The following is a 23175-nucleotide window of genomic DNA, read 5'->3' on the forward strand; positions in this document are numbered from 1 at the left end:
AAGGTTGCCGAAGAATAGCAGATTTTCACTTTGACAACCTTGACTTGATAAAAGGTTTCGCTGTGGTCTGAGGTGAATAAGGGAAGAATAGAGGCTGTAAACCGCGGCGGGTTTTGTAATAAGCTTCGCTGCGCCATCAGGAACAAAGATCCAAAACAGGTAAATGTCACCATGGAGATAAAAGACAGATATCCAGAATAACTCAAAAGAAGAGTTAGCATGAACACGGACCGAAGATGGGTGACAAAGTATGTTTCTTCACATTGTTCTCTCTCAGTAAGAGTGCAAAAGTCAACACGTGCCTAAAAGACATGAACTTTCTTCAAAATAACTTCTGTTGTGTTGCGCAGAGGAAAGAAATGAATGCAGGTTTGGAACGACGCGACTGTTATTAAATGATGACGAGAGTTTTATTGTTGGGTGAGCTTTAAAAAAAATACTTTCAAATAACATTATACTTCTGCTAAAAATAAAGTCGGTAGGTTTTTGTAACCTCCCAAATAATATTCCAATCACAGTTACATTTTTAAAACCTAAATATTTAACCTGAAAACATAAATGTGACCTCAATCGATGCGTGGTCAGTATCAAATCAAAATGTGATTGTTACCATTTGTCATTTACACGTCCGAAGCTGAGCTGTGATCTAAAAACGTTTATTTGATGCCCTTTGAAGCCCCCGCTGAGAGAATCAAAAATGAAACTGATTAAAAAGCGCTTGTAAACTCGCATGTCTGCCAGTTTGATGGGGTAAAATGAGGAAATTGTCTTTTTAAAAGATCCCCGCAGTGCAGAAAAAGGCATTTCCAAACAATTTCAGTCGCGCTGAGGCCCGAGAGTTGAAACGAGAGTATAAACCAGCTAGAAAATCAGGTCATGAGAGAGCGTAATGATCGGAACGGCGCAGGTATGGCTGAGCGCAGACAGACCTTTAAATAGTCATCAGTATGCCGCTCTTGTTCTTTAGACGTTTTGGAACTTCTTTTTCATTCTTTGGGAGCAGAATAAAGCAGCGGGAGGTCTCGTTGACGTCTTCGGCAAACTTACCTTAATAGGCCCTCTGGCTCTAATTTTACTCTCACAGGAGGAATAAAAGCATTTTGCATTTGCACTTCATTCTTATTTTCGGCAGCCGAAGGCCAAGGAAGACAGGAGCCCGTAAATCAGAGTCTCAATGCTGAGATCACAGTCTACACGAACGTCTTTTTTATGATTTTTACCCAAAATTCTAATCTCACGTCGCCCTTTCCACCGGCGCAGAACCAGCACCAGTCACTCCGCTTATTTTGGCTGGACCTTTTTTTCCAAGCGTGTAATTTTAGGCCCGTGTGGTAATACTGATACATTCAAATCTATCGGCATAAAGACGGAGGAGCTTCTAGCGGCGATGCCCTTTATTTAGTCCACTTGAACGTCTTCAATCGCTGTAAAGAAAGGCGGGTTATGTTTTTCCAACCCAGTGTTTCCATTTCCAAGAACGTTCCAGTCCCCACAGGCTTTTACTGGCATGAATATTCATGAGCTTACGGCATTCGTACTGATGTTGCTTGTTTTGAGCAAATGTTAAAGCAAGCTGGTTTCATCTAGAACAAGACAGTTTGTGTCATTCAATCTGGTATAAAACGAGCGTGCAGTTAATAATCGTGAAGTAGTTTTTCCTGTAATGTACCTCCTGTAACTGAGGATAGTTTCCATGTTGTCAGTTTAAAACTCCGTCATGGGTTTGCCAGGAGGGGGACTGTTTATGGTTTTGCAGTGACATCTTGTGGTAAACATTATGAATTTTTGTGGTTATTATAGTTAGTTTGATTAAAAGGAGGGAAGAAGAGCCTAAAATACTGAAATATTTACACTGAATAAGGCCTGATAATATTATAGCAAATGTTACTTTTGCCCCATATTGGCCCAAGGGTTCATGAAAAAAAATGTGCTTATTGTCCCTCAATAACGTGTCTTAAGCAATAAAATGTCTTAAAAAAATTATTATACTGCATAGTTTTTTTCATCCTTAATTTTAGAGAATTTTGGGGGTCTGTAAGACCGTTTTAGGACAAATACAGTAAAAATACGAAGTATTTTTTTTTACATTTATGAAGTATCATTGCAATTTAAAATAAATGTTTTTAATGTAATGTAACATCCGTGGAAACGGTGATAGATGTTTTCAGGGTTCTTTAAAGCAACTACACGACACCGCGAGCTATTACTGTCACTATTGATCGATGCATCCTCGGTGAAGAAAAGCATAAAGTAAAGAAAACTCTACATCTGTGCTAAACTGTAAAAGTTTGAAGTTAAAGCAAAAACATAATTACCCACAACATTTACTAACATGATCTGGTCGAATCAGTCGTCGGGTATTTTAATAACGTTTAACGTATTTTACTGCAGTTACCTGAATCAAAAAAATCAAAATGTTCTTTTAATTCGGTATTCTTTTTGCGAGCGTTTTTGATATGTCAGCCTTGGTGAGAAACTGGGAATTTTAGATGAGATCTGAGTATAGCTAAGCAAGGCTTTTGAAACCATTAAGCCAATTTTCTTGTCGTCTGGATTTCTGGGACCGGAACAGCAATAGGCTCCGTCTACAAATGCACATAATTCTTTCAGATGTGTCAAAACAACATAAAAGCACGTATTTTTGCTTTTGGCGCATATACGTTTCACCACACTTCTTAAACCACAGTGTGAGGATGTAATAAATATGATTTTGTTTACTGAATATTCATGAGCCCCTGACGATATTTTTATCTTTTCATAGAAGCCTGTGTATAAAAACACATGAAACCGAAGTGACTTACTTTCCCTGAGTTCAAGTGAGGTTCCCATGACAACTGTTGTTCCTGCTGATTGCATTACTCGTCTACTTTAAGTACACTAGACTAGAGTCAATATCTTGAATGGACACGGATATAGAATTGCTCGTTGAAGGAACACTTCACTTTTTTTGGAAATAGGCTAATTCTCCAACTCATTGAATCCATTTAGACCGGTAGCATCACGTTAAACAAATATCCTTGATTTTTATGCCGGAATGGGAGCATAGTTCCTAATCATATCAGCCTATACAATACAATACAAATACAGAAAAACAAGTTTTAAATAGGAAAAATATTAAAACTCTTTGGTCATTTTTGAACGCAATGCTACTGGTCTAATTGGGTTCAATGATCTATGCTAAGCTACGCTAAAAATGCTATCAGAAGCGCTATCGGAGATTAGCTGAAAAGGTTCCAAAATGGTAAATATTAATATTGAGTGGGTTTGTTCAATTATTCATTAAACTGCAGGTATAAATAACAGACGAGATGTCAAAGATCAATTGGGTCTAATTGTTTATTACTGCCACAACAGTCACAGAAAAATGCAGGCAAGGCATCAGTTTAATCAATACTAAAATAGTACCCTAAGAAATGTCTTGACATTGTGAGCAGGGGGAAGCTCCAGTATGTTACTGGGGCAAGATGACTTTTTTTATAGTATTCCAGCCTTGGTTCACTCTGTTCTGGTCTGTTACCAGCTGTGGCCTAAGGGATACAACATCAGTTCATGGGTTTCTGGAGCTCATGGCATCACTGTCTCCTCACCTCGGGCCCAAACTCTGTTTGATGAGCGAGTGTGTTTTAAGGCTGAAAAAGCCAAATCATTTTTTTTTTTAGTTAAGTGAATTAGGACCAAACCTGGCAAGCAATAGAGGCAATTATACCATAAGAGGAACAGGGATTTGCTTCATTTAAGTTCTTTTGCTTATGTTTGGAGTATCAAGGAAGTCAGATTGTCTTCATTTTTAATGAATAATTCAGTATCATCACTCTATTAGAAATAAGCGGTAGCCGGGTGAAGGTGGAGTAGTACCATAATAATCTTTTAAAATGTATTTTTTGTTGATTTAAACATGTTTTCTGTTTCTGATTCGTCTTTCAGTTTTTAGGTTTCAGTCACAACAAGCCTGTCTGGTCCAGCAGTTTTTTCAATTTAGGCTGTTTGGCATTTCATTTAAGCCTAAAATTTAAGAGAGCAAAAACAAAGTCAAATCATGAAGGCAGAGAACGTCACCATGCCTTGAGCGCCACCTTTTCTTACCTTGTGCTGTTCCTGAGCAGAATGAAGCACGGGTACAGACCCTTCGGCCCAAGAATCAGTCGCACAGGGCTGAGGTTCTGGATCCTCTTGCCAAAAGACTTCATGTTCTGGATCGTCCCCTTCATCTCTCCTCAGGAGAAGACATTCTAGCGTCTCCGCCAGGTTATGTTGTGCCCACCACACTGAGAAGGGTATCAACTGGTTGGAGGATAGAAAGTTTGAGTGTGAGCTAAATGAATGCCTCCAAACGTTCCTATTGTAAGTAAGCTGTTATTCACATACTGTTAACAGGGTTTGAAATGAACACCCATCCATTCATTTTTTGGGGGAAGTTTATGCAAGCTGGTCCCACTTGGTGGCCTATTAGGTGGCCTTTACTACCACGTGCTTACATTTAAATTAATCATTTGGTGCAATTCACTTATTGTGCACATACATGTTTCCACATTGTAATTCTATACATAATTACAACTGTAAATCATTTGTGTAATTACACTGTCGGACCCATCCCTTACACTTTAACCAACCCTTAATGTTACCCAAACCACCAAAGCTGTCCCTAAACTGTCCTGTATCCCTCCTCAATAGCGGCGAAAGTGTTATGATATGCAATATGAACACAGTAAGTACACTGTATTTATTTTTTGATGTAAGTACATAGTAGTTAAGGCCACCTTAATATAAAGTGGGAAATAATTAGCTACTGAACTCATGCGACATCATGACATTATCGAGTATAAAAAACAAGTATAAAACGGAGTATAAAAAAACAAAAACCAAGCAAAACCCATCCACAAAGTGCACACATACGTGAAGTCTGGATAGTTTAACTTAGAAACAGAAAGTGTTTATATCAATTCATATAGTTAATCAGTATCACATGAAAAGTGATGTTTTTTTTTCTTAAAAATCAGCAGGGTTATAAATGCAATTGATTTTATGCAACAATAAACAAAAAAGTTTTGTTCAAACCTTTTAAAGTTTAAAAAAGAAAAACCTAAAGACCTAAAGAATCAGTTCAGATGCCGTATTGAACTTTACATGGATACAAATAAGGCTGTGAGGGGTTTGCAATGGGCTGTGCTGTAAAAAAAAAAAAAAAAAAAAAAAAGTCCTAGATCATGTAATTGTCAAAACTCACAACTTTCAAAGATGTTTTATGGAGGTTTTGTCTAGTTAAATATATTTTGTCAGCAGAAAAATTGGTGTGTTGTTAAAGAACAGTGCAAACGATGGTACTTCAATCCATCAGAGCTCACTAAAACTAAAATGATAACTGAAATAAAAATGACTACCATGCAGTTATATATAAATTATAAATAAATAATAAAACAGATGACTAAAACTTGAACTGAAATGTAATAAAATATAAACAAAATATTGATTAAAAACTAAAATGGATATCTCACTGATACCAAAATAACACTGATGTCTGGATGATTGCATTCTATTACGTAACCTATCCTATGAATAAATAAATCAGCCAAAAGGTGCATACAAGAATATGGATTGAGTTTATGGAATAAGCCGTTTCTATACAAATAACCATATTACCATTAACCCTGCTCATTTTCTGCTCACCTGTCTTTGTAGATACACCTGATAGCATCTGTCCATCACTCCTTCCATCAGTTCTGCTATGATATCCACCACCACTTCCTCGCCCTCCTCCTGGGAGAGCATGCCGGTCCAGGTGGACTCTGTGAGGCGGCCCGGGACGATGTCCACGCTCTCGACGGGCTGGATCGGGGCCGAAGCAGCATTACCTGGGACAGAATCAGTGCGGCTTCTATCGCCCCGTGATTTGGCAGCTGAGCGACGCATGGTCATCGCCTCCCTTGGAAAAAAGAAAAAGAAAAGTTCATTAAAATAACTATGGTCCCAGCAGAGCAACGGGACAGTCTTTGCTGACTTTTGCAAGTAAATGCGGATGCTAAAATCCTAGTAGCACAATACAGAATAAACAAAATTATACATTAAGAATAATTGAGTTATTAGCTGTCACACATGGGGAAGTTGTCTTAATACGTTTTTCTCAGTAACTATATCTTTTGACTCCAGATACAGTTCAGATTATTGTTTTCTGTGGTTGTGAAGTTGTGGGGGTCTGAGTTCTGAATAAGTTAGCATGCTAACTTTAGTATAATAATATGGGGAAATGTGTTTGTTAGTAGGCTATCAGTATGCAGGCAAAGAAAATATATACATAGGCTGTTCAAATATAATGTATAAAATAATGGGGGAAGATGTCAGACTTTACTGAAGTGCATACTGAACGCAGTATTTTCCAACACTTTATTGCTCGTTATTCATAATCAATTTTACGAATAGCCTGCACTTCTATTTCAAAAGCAACGACGGAGTCTGCGAAAACATTTCAGACATTTTCACCATTAAACGCTCGACGACATTAAAGCAGAAGAGAAAACATTAAAACATTAAACACTCACACACTCGCGTCCCGCTTCTGTTCCCGGTTGCCAAGCAGACAGACGCGTCTCGAAGACGCCGGAAACGACGAAACACTGCAGCCATTTTGCAGCAGTTCCAGGACAGCAGGACTAGGCCAGCGGTCTCCGGACAAAGCGTCTAGATAACGCAGAGTTATGTCGGGGAAGACGGTAAGTCGGTGCTTTTGTGGTGCTTTATTCGTTTTAACATTATCATTGAACGCCAGGTGCACAGCAGGGCTTGCTGGAGTGTGTTGATTTGTACGCGAGCTGTACGGAAGCACGGGAATGAAGCGTATTAAACTGTTTTCTTTACAGGTCCTGCAGTAAATGTGTTTGTTTCAAAGCTCCTGCATCTCTGCAATCTTCTCTCTCTCTCATTCTCTCTCTCTCTCTCTCTCTCTCTCTCTCTCTCTCTCTCTCTCTCTCTCTCTCTCTCTCTCTCTGTGCACTTGGGTGTAAAGTTACGCAAGTTAACAAAGTAATGTTAATGAAATGAATGAAACACTGAAGTATTTTCCTATTTAAACGACTATCGCTAGTTAATGACGGTTTATAACAAACGTGACAACATGTAAAATGATTTTCACTATTAATATCTATAAAAGTAATTGGATGAAGCGCTGTAATAAGTGAGTAAATAAGTTGTACAAGTTTTAACAAGCCTTGGAAATTAGATAAGACTAGTCATTTCTAATGTGAGTATGCGTGTGCTCTATATCAAGGATTTTAAAAAATGAACTTTAATATTAGAAAGATTTAAACAAAAGTAAAAAAAAAAAGTTGAAGTTAAAATAATTATGTATACATAATCTCAATACAGAACCATCTTTAGGGTATTAAAGTATCTGGTGTGACAGACAGACCAGAAAAACTGTTAAACTAAAAATATAACTTTTACTTTTACTTACCTTTATGTTGTTCCAAACCAAGAGGGGGGAGAAACTCTCATTTATCTTTAAAACACAGATAATGTTTTTCATGAGATTTGAATGATGTGTTATTACATTTAAAGTACAACCCTTTATATCTAAACATTGATCGGTGCTCATACGTCCTGTGTACTCTTGCTCTATGTATGTGCATTGATTAATGTTTAAATGTTAATAAAAGCCTAAATGAAATGTTCGTCATCTCTTCAAAAACTGAGATTGAAACGTTTCAATGTCTATGAATGTTAAGCGCTTTATCACTAGTGCTGACCGTTTGAAATAAATAAAAACATTATGGCTTATTGTAATTCGATGACTGAATTTTCATCTTATCTTTAATGGGCGCTCTAATCAGTGCCTGTTTAGAAAACCGAGAAAATGTCATCTTAACTCCGCTCTTACTTTCCTTTGCAAGGGCCATATCACCATTCAAAAAGACAGAAGATTTCCTCAGTTGGAGAGATGCACAAAATGCTGCAACAATTTTCATTGTCCCTTTTGTATGGCCAGTATATTTAAGCCCTGCAGACCAGACAAAGTCAAATTACACTTGAAAAGCCACTGTAAAAAAAGCAGTCGTCCATGGAGGTATAAACCGATTTCTTTACACAAATGCGTTTTATCATACGTTACGTGCTGCTAATGTTCATGTTTTTATTTGTTTGTTTAAGACTTCATTATTCACAGATGCGGCCTGGGCTGTAGAGCATCGCTCCATTACCACTGTATGTACTGCCCGACGACCATTCTTAGGAGAGGCGATTTTAAGAACCACTTACAAGTCTGTAAACATAACCCGAATTCAGAATCGGCCTCAAAAACGCTATCGGGCGCCGGTAGGCCGGTGACCTCTCCGACGGTTATAAACGCCCCATCAGCCATCAGTACAGCAGAGTCTGCTCCTTCGTCCCATACACGCCACCGGCCTCCGTGCAGATAAGACCGGTCTGACGAAAACAGACGCGCCGCCGTCCACCGCAGCAGCAGCAGCAAAGTTTCGCGTGCGCCCTGTAATTAAAAAAAGATGCCCTTCGTGCAATATCCTCATCAATAAAAACAACCTACCAAAGCACATGGAGCGCAAACACGCGGATCGGTCGCTATCGGCCGTCGGTGAGACATTTCAGCTCACGAGCCAATGCGTAGATGAGGCGAACGGGATTTTCGCGGTTCTCAAAGCGGTAAAAGGCCACGGCGTCCCGCTTCACGTCCGATACCAGACGCCGGGAGACGACAGCGGAGTCCTCTGCGAATCGAACGAGTGCCAGATGAACGTAGACGTGGCGCAGAGGAGCGGCATCGCGTCGTACCAGTGCGTGCACATCGGTGCGGCGAGCTTTTGCGGGTCTTCGGTGGAACGCGTCTCGCTGGAGGAAGGCATTTTGACCGAGATGGTGAGGGGAAATGGTTCAGCGAGAAAAAAGAAAAAGAATGCCTCGCCTGCGGGCGCTTGCTGATGGTAGCTGCTCGCCTTTTTCGTTCCGCGTCGCCTCGATCGGGCTCGCCGGCAGAGAGGTTCGCTTCGGTTTTTGAACCCAACGTATCGCCTTACAGCCGTTTAGGCCGCGTCATGGTCGCGTATAACGCTAAATTAGACTCTTGGCACTGTCCTTGTACCAAACTGCGCCGTTCGTGTCTGCACAAATATGTCGCCAAATGGCATTTGTTTCAAACGCAGCAGGAGCTTTTCAGAACTGAGGAACGCCGTACAGGCCACGCTTCGGAAGAAGAGGACATTGCGGACCACAGGCACGGGTATCCACCGAAAGGTCTGGGGTTGAGGTGTATGGTGAGTTACATTCTCCAGAAAAAGAAGATACCTGCCGTTCTTCCTGAAGATATGCGGGTGCCGTCAGCACTCAAAGATTACCCACAACACCTCTGTCCGAATGAGACCGTGTGTCAGGACTGTCCAGGGGAGGTGCTCCTCAGCGATCCTATGCTAATTACACACAACGCCAAAATCCTCACCAACTGGTGCATCATTAAAGGTAGATGATATTCTTTTCAGGCTCGCGTGCTGTTCAGCTGTGTTTTGTAATGTATACTTGTTGTAATTGATAGATGTCGCCACCTACAGCAAGCGGTGCCCGCAGTGTGGGATGTTTTATCGTTATCAAGAGTGGAAAGATCACCTCCATAACTTCAATGATCACATCATCCTTGACATACCCTTATGTTTAACATTGAGAAACCTTTTGCAGGTAATCTTCAGATTAATTACGTGACGGCCTGACAATTTTTTCCTCTTGTGTTATTAATTTATTCTGATAAACGAGAGCAGCTGCAGCCTATAACCTTTCAGTAGTTTGGCATCATCTTTTCATTATTATTTCTTTTAAAATCAATTATAGCATCAATTATAATCAGTAATTCTATCATTTTATTCCAATACCAGATCTGTTTTTTACGTGAATACATCGCATAATTAAATTGAAACTTTGTTGAAAAGTATTTAAAAGCTTCTCAGAATAATATGAACACAGCATGACAATACTCTTGTAAAAAAAATCAATAAATGAAAAAGAAGTACACTTCATTCTTCAAATGAGCACTTTATGTATTCTTCAGATTATTAAAAACTCCTTTAAAGTTATACTTTGAAAAGAGTTCACTTTCATGACTTTCCTAACACACTCAAGTACAGTAATAATATCAAATTAGGAGTTTTAATTACATTTTAGATCACTGGTTTGATCATGCACAAAAATTACATTTGAACCTCGAGCAACATACAAGTTATTTGATACCATTTGGCACTACACTTTAACACGGTTACAAAGACAACAGAGAGAATTATAGTGAAATTACATATAAGGAAGGACTTAAGTGGGTCGAAAGGGCACTTTCAACTTTATCTTGCATTTAATATAAAATGTAACTGATACATTTTCATGTAACTGTAAATAACATGCAGCCGGTTATCTGAAAATATCACAATCAATTCACACTCATGAATGCTCTTGTCAAATGCTATTTTTAAAAGTTAAATGTTGAAAAAAAATTTTGTGGGGGGTGTCGCCATCAACACATTTTTTTCTAGGTCCATACTTCAATGAGCAGGGCAGTTGAGTTTTTACGGCTTACCACAGGAGTGGAGTTTCCACCTCCAGACACAATGCTGGATGCTTATTTGCAGTTCGAAGCCCTGACAGATCATGACTATAAGTATTCATGCCCCTCGTGTGGCGATCACCCTCCGGTGGTTATCATGGGCGTACACAAACACGCTGCTTCTTCATTATCAGGTATACAAACTGTAATGCCAGTTTAACCCTTTGACGTTTTTTTTTTTGACATGTCGTTTGTCTTCATAGTAAAATGCTCGCGCTTTGTTTTCAGAAAATGACATCGAAAAACCTCCAGAGAGCTTTAAAGGGGAGGTCAGTGTGGAAGAGTTCTGGGAGTCACTGTCTAAAGACATGATCTGTCGAGGATTTGTTGCGAGTACATGTGTGCATATTACGCTATATATTGAGCTTTTGGAAAGAATGCATCTTCTGATTTCCTTCTGCTGTTTTAGATGGTGGACACAATCCATTTGCAGTCCCGCCGAGTTATCACTTTTGGGCTCCTTGGATTGGTAAAAACACACGGCGTTCAGACACTGTGCTAAACACCGAGTTTGAGAAAGTGAACGATGAAACGGCCGTTACAGAAGAAAAACTGAGAGAAGAACTCTTCAAACTGAAGGTTTGCTTTGTTAGGACGACACTTTCAGTGTTTTTGAGTACGTTATTGGAATTCAAACGAACGCGTGTGAAATATTGTTGGTTTTGACAGGATGACGTGATTAGAACTTTATGCACTGAATGTGGTGTGGACTCCGCTGGATCTCGCAGCGATCTTCTTCTTAGATTATACAATGAAATGAAATCCAAGCAAACATATGACAAAATCTGTTCAAAAATCCGGAGTGCCTCTGGTGAGTTTAATTTCTATTCTGTTGTTTAAACTATAATATCAGTATCATAATATATCATTTTTATTATTATTTTAAATGCTCTAAATGACGTAAAGCGTTCTTGAGAAGTTAAAAAGGATGCAGATACCTTTTAATGACAAGACAGACATAGTTAAAACATTTCTTTCCCCAAACAATATTTGTGAATTAGCCATTCATTTTTTTACACTCTGGAGAATGCATGTTCAGGAATTTGGGTCAGAAATATTGATTTGTTTTTGATTTTGAAAGCTGTCACAGACTGCATTCATTTTAATATAAATGCAATAAAAAAGTTATATTTGAATAAGTTTTAAGCTGAATTGGCAAACATTTCTTCTTATTATTATTAATGTTAAAACGGTGGCTTAAGATTTCTGTGAAAACTTACAGTTATATACTTTAATATATTCATTAACTGTTTTTTGTTCTCCATCTCTCTCTCTCTCTCTGTGTGTTGTCCTGTCTTTTTAGGAGGCTGGGGGGTCATTATGTGCCCCTGTGGAATTGTTTACAGCCTGAAATGCAGTCTTCGAGCTGAGAGCCCTCAAGATTTTGCTGATTTGCTGTTATCATGGCATCACATGCCTAATATCGTAATTTATGACTTTGCGCAGGCTCTTGCAAAACACACCAATCTAAGGGCATCAGAAAAGTTACCCTTCTCTCCATTTGAAGGATGCCTGGTGGAACCCACTCAAGCCAACAAAGAGCTGGCCAGACGTGGACAGCTGGAAGTGCCTCTGCCCTGGCTGGACGGGAACAGCAGACAGGCGGATCCTCACGGACACCCAGTGACGGGTTCAGCTGACCATTACGTACTTTGTGGCCGTTCTCATGAAGGCATCGCAGACGGAGACGTTCTGAGGAAGCTCTCCCTCGTGCCTCAGCTGGCTGACAGAGTCAGCAGTCAGATTTCAGAGCGACTGTTTGCTCAAATGAAGAAGAACGACTACTTTTTGAACATGTCTTTGCCGTCGACACATCTGTATCAAATGAGGAACATCATTCACCACTATAATGAGAACAGGGCCGATAAACTGAGCACCGGTTCAACCGGGAGTTCTGGATCCAACTTGCTGACTGAAGCGGTGCTGGGTAAATTTTAGATTTATGTAATATTGAGCAACATCTGAAGTATGGTTGAAAGGCATCGGCAAGATCACATTTAAATATAATTGGGCTTGTAACTACAGTGGGGTTTTTTTGTAATAGAGTCTTTAACCAGAAGCAGAGATGATGTGATGGAGGACACAATCCTGACATCTTTGACGTCCTGAGCAGCAGTGGTAAGTGTTTCTGTGGATTCACAAATGCCTTTATGTATCCTGAGACAGGTTATAAGGGATATTTCAATAATTATCTCAATGTTGTGTTCAAACACCTTCTAATAATAAAGTGCTAAGTCATGGACAATCAGCAGTGGTACATAGACTATACTTGGTGTATGGTTTTTCGATTTTTTTGTAAATGGTAAATGTTTTCTCTCTCTCTCCCTCTCTCTCTCTCTCTTTCTCTCTCTGTCTCTTTCTCTCTCTGTCTCTTTCTCTCTCTGTCTCTTTCTCTCTCTCTCTTCTCTCTCTCTCTCTCTCTCTCTCTCTCTCTCTCTCTCTCTCTGTCTCTTTCTCTCTCTCTCTCTCTCTCTCTCTCTCTCTCTCTCTCTCTCTCTCTCTCTCTCTCTCTCTCTCTCTCTGTCTCTTTCTCTCTCTCTCTCTCTTTAAGCTTGACCAGGCCTTTAGCACCGACAACCTTTTGGAGTTGGAAACTATGTTCTGAAATCGTTATTTATGTCACTTTCAGTGAATTGAAATGTTAGTGACTAATGACTATATATATATATATATATATATATATATATATATATATATATATATATATATATATATATATATATATAATGTTTAAATTAACTACTTATTTTTGCCAGTATATAATGTAGCATTGTATTTTTTTCTGCAAATAGCTTGTTTTTGGGGGTTTTTTTTAGAATTATTTTCAAAAGCAATCGAACTAGAACTGCCTCCTGATGAGTTTTTGGTTTTGGAGTGTTAATATAGTTTAAATGTGTTGTTTGAGCACTTTAGATGTGACGCTTTTTTAAAGCAGTATTGAAATATTTTATTAGAATTTGTAATGGAATGTTTGTTTTGTGCTGTATAAAGTTACACGCATGACTGCAAAAACACTTTCCCCCTTTTTTTTACTTTTATTTTAAAAAGTTGAATTATTGTACACAAACACAGTGGTTTTATATATATATATATTCAGCTGTGCTGAACCTTAACTTTTACATTTCAACTTGTGAAATTTATATTGAAATCATTTTTGCATTATTGTTTTTAAAAATATATTTTACTGTTTTAAGTGAAGTTCAATGTCTTCGTAAGGTATGCCATCGCTGTTTCGGCAGCGAAAAACAGAACACGTAATCCTTTACTTGGGGGAGAAAAAAATAATGTTTTAAATAGTATGTCAGTTAAAATGCTGTAATGTAAAGTGGTCGTTACCAAAACATGACCGTGACAACCGAAAATGTGCAATCACTACTGAAACATGGTACGTTTGGTCAGAAATAAAGTACATTGAATTATCAATGTTACGATGTTACAAGTTTTTGGTTGAATGTGTATTCAAACCAATGAGTCCTTAACTTTGAAGTCGACATGGTCAACTTTTAGCCTGTTGCAAAGAAAAATCGGATTCAAAATACAACAAATCTTGTCAAAACTGTCATTGATGTATATTTACAAGGTAGATGTAGGCAGAATTTCAAAAGGCTAACGTACTAGGTTATATATTTGTGTAATTCAGTAGAAACAAATTTGGGATATTGCAAAATTTTGTATAAAGGCACACACACACACACACACACACACACACACACACACACACACACACACACACGGTAGAAACAAGCGCTGATGACGCCCCAGAACGCTAGGCGGCGCATGCGCAGTAGCGTCCCGTCGGCTCCGCCCGGAGGCATGAACTAATGTCTCCGCCCGGTCAGGTTGATGCTGAAGCGCTGGAAAGCGGAGTTTGTACACAATAGAGATGGCAGAAATACCCCTTTATCTATCCAGCGTCACTATTACTGTCACAAATGATACGGACCCAGACAAGGTAAATTATATATTTGACTCATTTAAATCACGCGTAACATCACACGTCTGAATAACTCCCGATACATGTTTGCATTTGTTTTTAATCCCAATAAATCATAGCGAAAGTTTGCACCGTTTTATGTTACTGTTATCGTTTTGGATTTAATTCAAGCTTTCACGTTGGGCCTGGAATTAAACCATGGCCGTAATAATGCTGTAAAAATAATCGTTTTTAATATACTAATTAACATATTTACATTTACACCTAAACCGGTCAGACTATACACATATATATTATAGCTACTGCAGGTCTGATCCACCAAATATTACTATATTAGTATACTTAACTTTGTATTAGTAATGTCAGATTTTTTTAAAAAAAAAAGCTGACCCATATACATTTATTATGATTTTAGACCCATTACTTACTGAGGTAATGTGGAAAATAACTATTGTTCATGTGTTTAACTTTTTTAAGGGCACTAGGCCAGTTTTCTTCCCTCCTTCCAGTTTAAAAGTCAGTCACATTGCGTATAACTAACTGATTTTTAATGTATCCGCTGTGGAAGAGCTGTGGAAAAGAGAAGGAATACGAGTGTGTGGAGCTCGGTGATCTGGACAGAAAAGAGAAGACCCCGCGCCGCATTATTCATTTCTCCAGCGGGGAGACCATGGAAGAATACAGCACAGATGAGGAGGAGGAAGACCAAACACAGCACGCAAAGCAAGACCTTCTGTCCTCTATAGACACAGTATGTGCGCTTGAACAAATGCCTTGAAGGATCCTTCAGCATCGTTTATTCACCTTTGTGTCGTTCCAATACCTGCAATGAAGGGTTTTTTCTATGCAGTGAAAGAATTGAAATGAGAGGTGATTATAACGTAGGGTTTATTTTCTTTTTTTTTTTTAAGTCCAAGCTGACTTGGGGCCCGTATGTCTGGTTTCAGATGTGGAGAGCAGCTACATCCACTATATCTGGTACGTCGAATTCAGAACCAAAAAAAACGTGGATCTTTAAACTTATGTGAATAACTGTGATTCATCTAAAGTGCTCCACGTTAAAAATATGCATGCTGTTTTGTTTGCACATTAAAGCCAATGGTTTATTTTGCATAAATAAGTTGCTACAGAACTGTTGCACAAATATATATATATATATATATATATATATATATATATATATATATATATATATATATATATATATATATTTTTTTTTTTTTTTTTTTTATTTATTTTTTTTTAATTATTTTTATTTTATTTATGCAAATATTATAAAAAACTATCCAACAATATTTTATCCCCACTTTAACATCACTCCAGCTTCTGCAAAATTAACAGCAATCTTAGCTTTTCTTTTAGGAGAAACCCTGATAAATAAAATCATACACTGTGCACAAAAACGTGCATAATCACGCATGGGGATTATTTTAATTTTTTTTTCCTATTTGTGTTTGTGTCTGCAATTAGCAGTAAAATCCTCCCCGGGCAATTATGAATGATGTTAAATGATTATGACGTGTTGGTTTTGATGTTTTATTCAAATATGCAAAACGGAAGACGAAAATAATCATATATTTCAAAACGATAACGTTCCTGCTATCTAGTTCAGGCACCGCATCATGAGATTGTCTTTAATCGTTTGAAATTCACTAAACACCAAAGCCGGACTATTTTATTCATCCTGTGCGTAGATGAATACACGCACAAACATCCGTGAAGAATTAAACCAGTGCTTGTATCTCAACCTATTATGCCACGTATAAATATTCATATTCGGATTCTCATAGCCGTGTCAAATCCTGCCTGCCCCGTCTTTCAGCTTGTGACTACCTCGGCGAGCGAATGGCATCGCTTTTTGGCATCACCTCAGCTAAATACCAGTACGCCATAGATGAATACAGCCGGTCGAAGAGGGAGGTACGCCAGTCATTTGCATTAGTATAATCGGAATAACTCAGAATCAGAACCGTCGTAATGTAAATGTGTTTTTTATTTGACAGAAGGAAGAGAGAGATGAAGATACGCGGCTCTCTGAAGAGGCAGAGCACCTGTTTGAAGAGCATCGGGATGATGAAGACGAGGATCCGCAGACCGACCGGCCCGACGCTACCAGTACTCAAGTACAGTTGACCAATGAGCTGGACACTGTGCACGTCCCTGCTCTTGTGACTAGCACTTAATCACAAGCAGAGTTAGTCATAATTGTGTCACGTGTATTCTTTAAAGCACTTGTTACCACAGGGACGTGTTCAGGATCTGATTTTGAATATTAACTTGAGTCTTTGACTGCCTTAATGCGCTGATCCTGGGCCGGTGAGACTATAAATACTGATCATGGTGCTAATGAGGAGATGAGCCAGTTCTTTAGCCTCAGACCAAAAATTAATTCTTCTAGAAATGGAACAACTCTAACATGATTACGCAGAACATTTCTATTTGTGTGTGTGTGTGTGTGTTTTTAATTGACGGTATGTAATGTATAAAGTATTATGAACCTTTTGATGGACGTGCATCAATACAGAGACACATATTTAACACAGAAAATTGTATTTAATGTACTGGTAATGCTTGATAGTTGTCTTGTTGTTTACACTGAATCATTAAAATTTTATTTAATTTTTTTTTTAAAGAAATGTAATTTTTTTTACCATTTTGCGTTTAACGTGAATAAAATACTACAGTATTATATCTTATGTGACTTAAATAGTGTTTAGTTGCGTTATTTTAATATTTACATTTACATTTAATATTATATTTATTTTCAGGTTACATTTAAAGTAATAAAAATGTTGGTTTAGTTCACTTTAAGTATATTTGAACTGTTAGTGTATTTTACATTTATAATTAGACATTTATATCACTATACATTTGTGTTATACGCTAGAATTACAGAAGACTAGTTAAGTTCATTTGAATTATTTTTCCTCTTTTGGATTGTCATGGAAATCCAAATGTGGATTTTTTATTTTTTTTTGGCAACATTCAAAACTCTCCCTTTCATACAGTATTTTCTCCCTGCCATCGTTTCTCCTGAGCTTGTTTTTCTGACTTTTTAGTGAGTTTATGAATATCGTGTTTTATTATAGCAGCTTGCAGATCCCGAAGCGCTGTGAAAGTGCTTGCGTTGGACTCCTGAAGCTCTCTGAAGCCTGTGGGTTGTGTTGTGTGGGCAGAGCTGTGCTCCCTCACTGATAGATACGCTTTTGTCTTGAGCAACAAAGGTCTCAATGTCTGTGTGGTACTGAAGGCCGGTTGAGCGCGTCCTCAGCGTAACCCTGCTCCTCTGAGTGAGTCTGCTTTCATTCAGAGAGGGACGTTCTTATGACAGGATCCAACTGAGCAGAACTCCATCTGGTTCATTTACAGTACACTGCAAAAAAATGAATAAAAATCACACAAGGTGCATCATTTGGCAATAAAATGGCTAGTAATATTAAGTTGACATTTCTGAATCATCATTGCTGGTTTTATTAAGATTATGACCGTTTCTAACATTAAAAACTAAAGTGCTCTTTCACCATGTCTCACCGTATTGGTATATAAGAGGCTGATTTCTCTCGTAATGTTTCTGTGATGCAAGACATATGAAGTGGACAAAACCCACACCGGTTTTCTCTGGTTCACCTCTTCAGCGTCCAGCAAATGTATGCAAAACATTCAGTTTCAATTAAAAAAAGTCAGTAGAAAAATAAAGACCCCAACCAACCAGTTTGTTGTTTCAGTACGATACATAAAACACAATGGTGTTAATTATGAGTAAATGATAATGATATCATGTTTTAACTCTTACCTGAAGTAAATGATTTAGTGTAGAAGATACACTTGTAGTATTTCCTTCAGCATCAAATCTCTTTTTCCAGTGTACTAATAACCTCAGATCGGTGGGATTTCCTTAAAACTGAAAATCATTCAGTGCTTCGGGCCTTTTATCTCCAGTGTTGAAGTTTGTCGTATAAATACAAATAAAAAGAGCAAATGTGTCAGTTATTATTTGATTATTAGTCATTTAATTATCGGTTCGCTTCTAATAAAAAAAGAGGTTGTTTTTCTTGCCTGAAACTGAAAATCCTCCCAAAGTTTCCGTCCGGTTTCATTCAAATGTTAGTTTGGTATTTCAACGTGAAAAAAACACAACAGTGTTCATTAGTTCATTAGTTTTCCACTAAGAGCCTAAAAACACGGCTTCTTCTTCCTACCTTAAAAATGAAGATGCTCCCAAGGCCTGTTCAGGCTGATTTCCTCCAGTGCTGCAGTTCGTTGTTTCAGTACAAAAAGTACAATAGTGTTAATTATGAGTTTAGTTAACAACCTAAAAGCAGCTGGTTTTTTTCTGACCTGAACTTTAAAATCATCTCATGAAAGGTTCAGGTCTGTTTACCAGCCTCCACGATCATCCAAAGGTTGCAGGGGTTTTTAAAACAAAACTTTGTTACTTTTGAGTCACATTAAGTGAACGACCTACAGACCGCTTTTATTAAGTCTACAATATATAGTCTCTGACGATAAACAAGAAAGCGTGTTTTCTCTGTATCTCACCTTATTGGCAAAAACGTTCATGTCTTATAAGACGTGGATTCTCCTCGTGATGTTTCTGAGATTACAAGACAACAAACAAACTGAGAAAAGACCATAAAGATTTCATCTAAAATACAATGTTTACCAAAAACTACGGAGATTTCAATCTGTTGCCATGACAACAGGATTCTTTTCATCTGATTGGCTGAAAGACGTTCTACAGTAAGAGTTATAGTAATGAGAAATAAACGTGAAATAAAAGAAACACATTTATTTTTCTTTTTTTGGTACCAATTTCTAGAGTTAAAGGCGGAGGGTATTTAACAGAATAAAGTCATATATTTGTATTTTTATAATGCGTTCTTTAAAAGAGCCAGCAGATGGCAATATTACCCGTGTGGTGTCAGAAAGAGTAGAATAAATCTTACAGCATTACTTCTGTGACCTAAATACAGCACATATTACAAATTATCATTATTATATTCTTTCAGGCAATTCTGTTTTGCAAAACACTGGCTTCGATCCGAAATCATTTAGTAATTGTACAAATGTCAGACTTTCTCATAGAAATTTTTGACAAAGAACCTAAAAATGAAAATCATCTGAAGATCAATTCAGGCAGATTTCATTCAGTTGTGAAGTTTGTTTAAATGTAAAAAAGTAACAATAGTGTTGATTAGGAGATGAGCTAAAAATATGTCCTTTTTCTTACCTGAAGTTGAAAATAATCCTAAAAATGATTCAGGTCACTTCCTTCCAGTCGAGCAGTTTGATGTTACAATAAATAAAAAACAACAGAGTTAATTATGATTTCTGTTAAAAAGCTGAAAGACAGGTCCTTTTTCTCACCTAAAGTTTCAAATCATCCCATGAAGGATTCAGGCAGATTTCTGTCTTCATTGAAATGGTGCAGTTTGTCGTTTCATTACAAATAAAAAGAATCATGTTGTTAATTATGAGTTCTGTTCACAACCTAAAGTATAGTTACTTATTCTTACCTGAAATTAAAAATCATCCCCAAAAAAAAATATCAGGCCAGTTTCCTCCAAAGGAGCAGTTTGTTTCAATACACCAGAAAAAAAAGAGTTAATTAGTGAAAAAACATAGGATTTTAACACTGAGAAAAAAATGGAGTGGGATTTAATTGAAAAATCTTGGAAATTGTCAAATAAAATCCATAATTATAAGTTAAGTTTACTTGGAAATTCCCAGTAAATTTAACATTAAGTTACTAAACCTAACTACAAAAGCAACCACAAAACAATGTAGATGCAATTAAAAAACAGTATTTTTTTACCTTTTTAATTATTCATGCCCCACTGCATGATGGGAAAATGATACTTCATTTTTTTAACTCTTACCTGAAGTAAATGATTTAGTGTAGAAGATACACTTGTAGTATTTCCTTCAGCATCAAATCTCTTTTTCCAGTGTACTAATAACCTCAGATCGGTGGGATTTCCTTAAAACTGAAAATCATTCAGTGCTTCGGGCCTTTTATCTCCAGTGTTGAAGTTTGTCGTATAAATACAAATAAAAAGAGCAAATGTGTCAGTTATTATTTGATTATTAGTCATTTAATTATCGGTTCGCTTCTAATAAAAAAAGAGGTTGTTTTTCTTGCCTGAAACTGAAAATCCTCCCAAAGTTTCCGGCCGGTTTCATTCAAATGTTAGTTTGGTATTTCAACATGAAAAACACACAACAGTGTTCATTAGTTCATTAGTTTTCCACTAAGAGCCTAAAAAGCGTCGGCTTCTTCTTCCTACCTTAAAAATGAAGATGCTCCCAAGGCCTGTTCAGGCTGATTTCCTCCAGTGCTGCAGTTCGTTGTTTCAGTACAAAAAGTACAATAGTGTTAATTATGAGTTTAGTTAACAACCTAAAAGCAGCTGTTTTTTTTCTGACCTGAACTTTAAAATCATCTCATGAAAGGTTCAGGTCTGTTTACCAGCCTCCACGATCATCCAAAGGTTGCAGGGGTTTTTAAAACAAAACTTTGTTACTTTTGAGTCACATTAAGTGAACGACCTACAGACCGCTTTTATTAAGTCTACAATATATAGTCTCTGACGATAAACAAGAAAGCGTGTTTTCTCTGTATCTCACCTTATTGGCAAAAACGTTCATGTCTTATAAGACGTGGATTCTCCTCGTGATGTTTCTGAGATTACAAGACAACAAACAAACTGAGAAAAGACCATAAAGATTTCATCTAAAATACAATGTTTACCAAAAACTACTGAGGACGGAGATTTCAATCTGTTGCCATGACAACAGGATTCTTTTCATCTGATTGGCTGAAGGACGTTCTACAATGAGAATAATGGCTATAGGGGCTTAACTCGCCAACTTAAAATATTAAAAACATATTTATTTTTCTGTTAACGATACTACAGTTATTATATTACAGGACATTTTATGGAACAGTTATATTTTATGCGTTCTTCAAAAGAGCCAGCAGATGGCAATGTTAATCGTGTGTTGTCAGAAGAAACAAGTAGCCTAGCATAAATCTTCCATTACACCCAGAAAGCACTGTACCAGATGTACACATGCATTTAAAAGAGTACATAGCACACACGTTTTATAAAATACCTTCATGATGAACTTTATGGTTCACTTTAACTTTGATTTAATAGGAAAGAGTAACAATGCATAATAAACTATTTTTCTTTTGAGGTCAAATTTCTTTCTTTCTTCTAATATGTAGAGTGATGGAGAAGCACGGTGAAAAGGGTATTTCCCATTGTCTTTTAACATTAAAAATGGACAAACATTAAGCGCTGCTTGATGTGTTGCACACTTCTCTCAGACCAGAGGACTTTTTCCCTGGAGAAAGCAATATCACAGATAGAGCGTTTTAGCCAGAAGCACAAAGTACACTGTCATGGTTTATAATCGGTGGAAAAACACAGATTACACAAATCTCTTAATGATAGTATTTAGCAACACTTGATGGCGGCGTTTATCTGGGCTAACTGCTATTGTGAAACTCTGTATTTTGTTACAGTGGGAAAGCGAGACTTTTTTTTTTCCTGCCATGCTCGCCCATCTCTTTTTGCGCTTCAGATGTTTAAACGTGGCTTATAGTTTCACTTGTGGTTCACTTCATTATACATACATTGTATTCGGTGCCCTGAATGCATCACACCACAGCTAGCGACTTCCAAAAATAGGTCACACCGCATCCCTCATCCTCTGTGATTGTACCCTTCACAAAGATTTGTTTCTAAACTAGCAGGGGGATTCTGTGTTATTTGTTACATCCGTCTAGACTCTGCACACATCAGAGATTGTTCACCTTTTCCGCCGTGGCTTTGCGTCAGACAGCTGCAGAAAAGTGGGTGAGTCTGGGTTTTTTTTTTTTTTTTTTTTTTTTAAATAGACATGAATGCATTCTGCAGAGACTCCCAGGCTGAAAATAGCTCTCCACAGTCATTAGCCCTCCGTGAGTTATTAGGGACAACTTCCTTTTATTCAAATCCTTGTCCTGATCCCACAATGATGCCCAACAACTGTCTGGACGTTGTCCAGTTTGGTTGTGATGACAAATGCTGCTTTTACAGACCCACTCTTTTAACGTCCCACTGCTGTAATAACACACCTCCAACTCTAGGGTTAGCCAAAGTTAGCTAAAAATAAAACATACACAAAGCGGTAGTCTCTCTCTCTCTCTCTCTCTCTCTCTTCTTTATGCTTTAAACAACAGAAACGTAACAATAGTCGATGTCCCCTCTAAAAAATCTGTCCACACTATGACATGTTGTTGTATCACATGTATTTAACACTAAAACAGCAAGCTAAGCTCCATGCTAGAGCAGTTAAACAAGGAATATTTAATTTCACAGTCTGTGTGCTGAACACAAAAGTTTTGGCATGACTTTATTCCACTGCACATTCATTTCCGTCCACAGTGTGACTGAGAGTCACAAATGTTTAAAAGTGATTTAATGACATCAAGATCTTAACGTGACTGTTTTACAATCTGCAATACAACTTTGCAATCCATTCATTTCCGCACGCTATGTAAAATGCACCCAGACTAAAAAACGGCTTAGTATCTGTTTAAAAGTATCTGTTCAAAACTAGTCAGACTGAATGAATTCGATGTGTTTTCAGATTGTGAAAAACTGTTCAACCC

General features: G+C 37.6%; 3 protein-coding genes and 1 long non-coding RNA gene across 11 annotated transcripts; 2 read left to right on the forward strand and 2 right to left on the reverse strand.

Annotated features, from left to right (window-relative positions):
* Positions 1-3322: 3322 nt before the first annotated feature.
* LOC122325354 (uncharacterized protein C2orf81 homolog) lies at positions 3323-6655 on the reverse strand. Of its 2 annotated transcripts, none has more exons than XM_043220372.1 (4): positions 6534-6655; positions 5665-5920; positions 4084-4281; positions 3323-3629 (listed from the first exon to the last, which is right to left on the reverse strand). In XM_043220372.1, exons 2-4 carry the CDS (start codon positions 5911-5913, stop codon positions 3624-3626), a joined length of 453 nt encoding a protein of 150 aa, XP_043076307.1. In that variant the 5' UTR covers positions 5914-5920; positions 6534-6655; the 3' UTR covers positions 3323-3623. The 2 variants fall into 2 exon arrangements, with proteins under 2 accessions (XP_043076307.1, XP_043076306.1); XM_043220371.1 differs by having other exon boundaries at positions 3323-4002.
* A 1883-nt stretch (positions 6656-8538) lies between these two features.
* On the forward strand, positions 8539-14002 carry LOC122324846. The gene is made up of 10 exons (XM_043219542.1): positions 8539-8859; positions 9144-9456; positions 9530-9669; positions 10509-10713; positions 10808-10912; positions 10989-11158; positions 11249-11390; positions 11883-12506; positions 12624-12697; positions 13131-14002. The coding sequence occupies exons 1-9, from the start codon at positions 8539-8541 to the stop codon at positions 12686-12688; spliced, it is 2085 nt and encodes a 694-aa protein (XP_043075477.1). The 3' UTR covers positions 12689-12697; positions 13131-14002.
* Positions 14003-14383: 381 nt separating this feature from the next.
* Positions 14384-17864, forward strand: zgc:153383 (uncharacterized protein LOC751751 homolog). The gene is made up of 5 exons (XM_043218761.1): positions 14384-14531; positions 15082-15264; positions 15425-15491; positions 16336-16433; positions 16517-17864. The coding sequence occupies exons 1-5, from the start codon at positions 14463-14465 to the stop codon at positions 16694-16696; spliced, it is 597 nt and encodes a 198-aa protein (XP_043074696.1). The 5' UTR covers positions 14384-14462; the 3' UTR covers positions 16697-17864.
* On the reverse strand, positions 17746-20754 carry LOC122324389. Of its 7 annotated transcripts, none has more exons than XR_006247165.1 (8): positions 20393-20747; positions 19881-19925; positions 19744-19784; positions 19053-19107; positions 18852-18886; positions 18307-18763; positions 18045-18142; positions 17746-17886 (listed from the first exon to the last, which is right to left on the reverse strand). It is a non-coding gene; the product is annotated as an uncharacterized LOC122324389 (long non-coding RNA). The 7 variants fall into 7 exon arrangements; XR_006247164.1 differs by having other exon boundaries at positions 18852-18898; XR_006247161.1 differs by having other exon boundaries at positions 18852-19107; positions 20393-20752.
* Between the last annotated feature and the right edge of the window lie 2421 nt (positions 20755-23175).

This window comes from Puntigrus tetrazona, chromosome 20 (assembly GCF_018831695.1).
Source record: "Puntigrus tetrazona isolate hp1 chromosome 20, ASM1883169v1, whole genome shotgun sequence".
Taxonomy (NCBI): domain Eukaryota; kingdom Metazoa; phylum Chordata; class Actinopteri; order Cypriniformes; family Cyprinidae; genus Puntigrus; species Puntigrus tetrazona.

Excerpts from the sequence above, each read along its gene's own strand:
- LOC122325354 (XM_043220372.1), bottom strand. The coding sequence starts at position 5,913 with ATGACCATGCGTCGCTCAGCTGCCAAATCACGGGGCGATAGAAGCCGC. Across the intron at positions 4,282-5,664 it reads AGGTGTATCTACAAAGACAG|TTGATACCCTTCTCAGTGTG; the intron begins GTGAGCAGAAAA and ends TCCTCCAACCAG.
- zgc:153383 (XM_043218761.1), top strand. The coding sequence starts at position 14,463 with ATGGCAGAAATACCCCTTTATCTATCCAGCGTCACTATTACTGTCACA. Across the intron at positions 15,265-15,424 it reads TTCTGTCCTCTATAGACACA|TCCAAGCTGACTTGGGGCCC; the intron begins GTATGTGCGCTT and ends TTTTTTTTTAAG. Across the intron at positions 15,492-16,335 it reads AGCTACATCCACTATATCTG|CTTGTGACTACCTCGGCGAG; the intron begins GTACGTCGAATT and ends CCCGTCTTTCAG.
- LOC122324846 (XM_043219542.1), top strand. The coding sequence starts at position 8,539 with ATGGAGCGCAAACACGCGGATCGGTCGCTATCGGCCGTCGGTGAGACA. Across the intron at positions 11,159-11,248 it reads AAGAACTCTTCAAACTGAAG|GATGACGTGATTAGAACTTT; the intron begins GTTTGCTTTGTT and ends TGGTTTTGACAG. Across the intron at positions 12,507-12,623 it reads GCTGACTGAAGCGGTGCTGG|AGTCTTTAACCAGAAGCAGA; the intron begins GTAAATTTTAGA and ends TTTTTGTAATAG.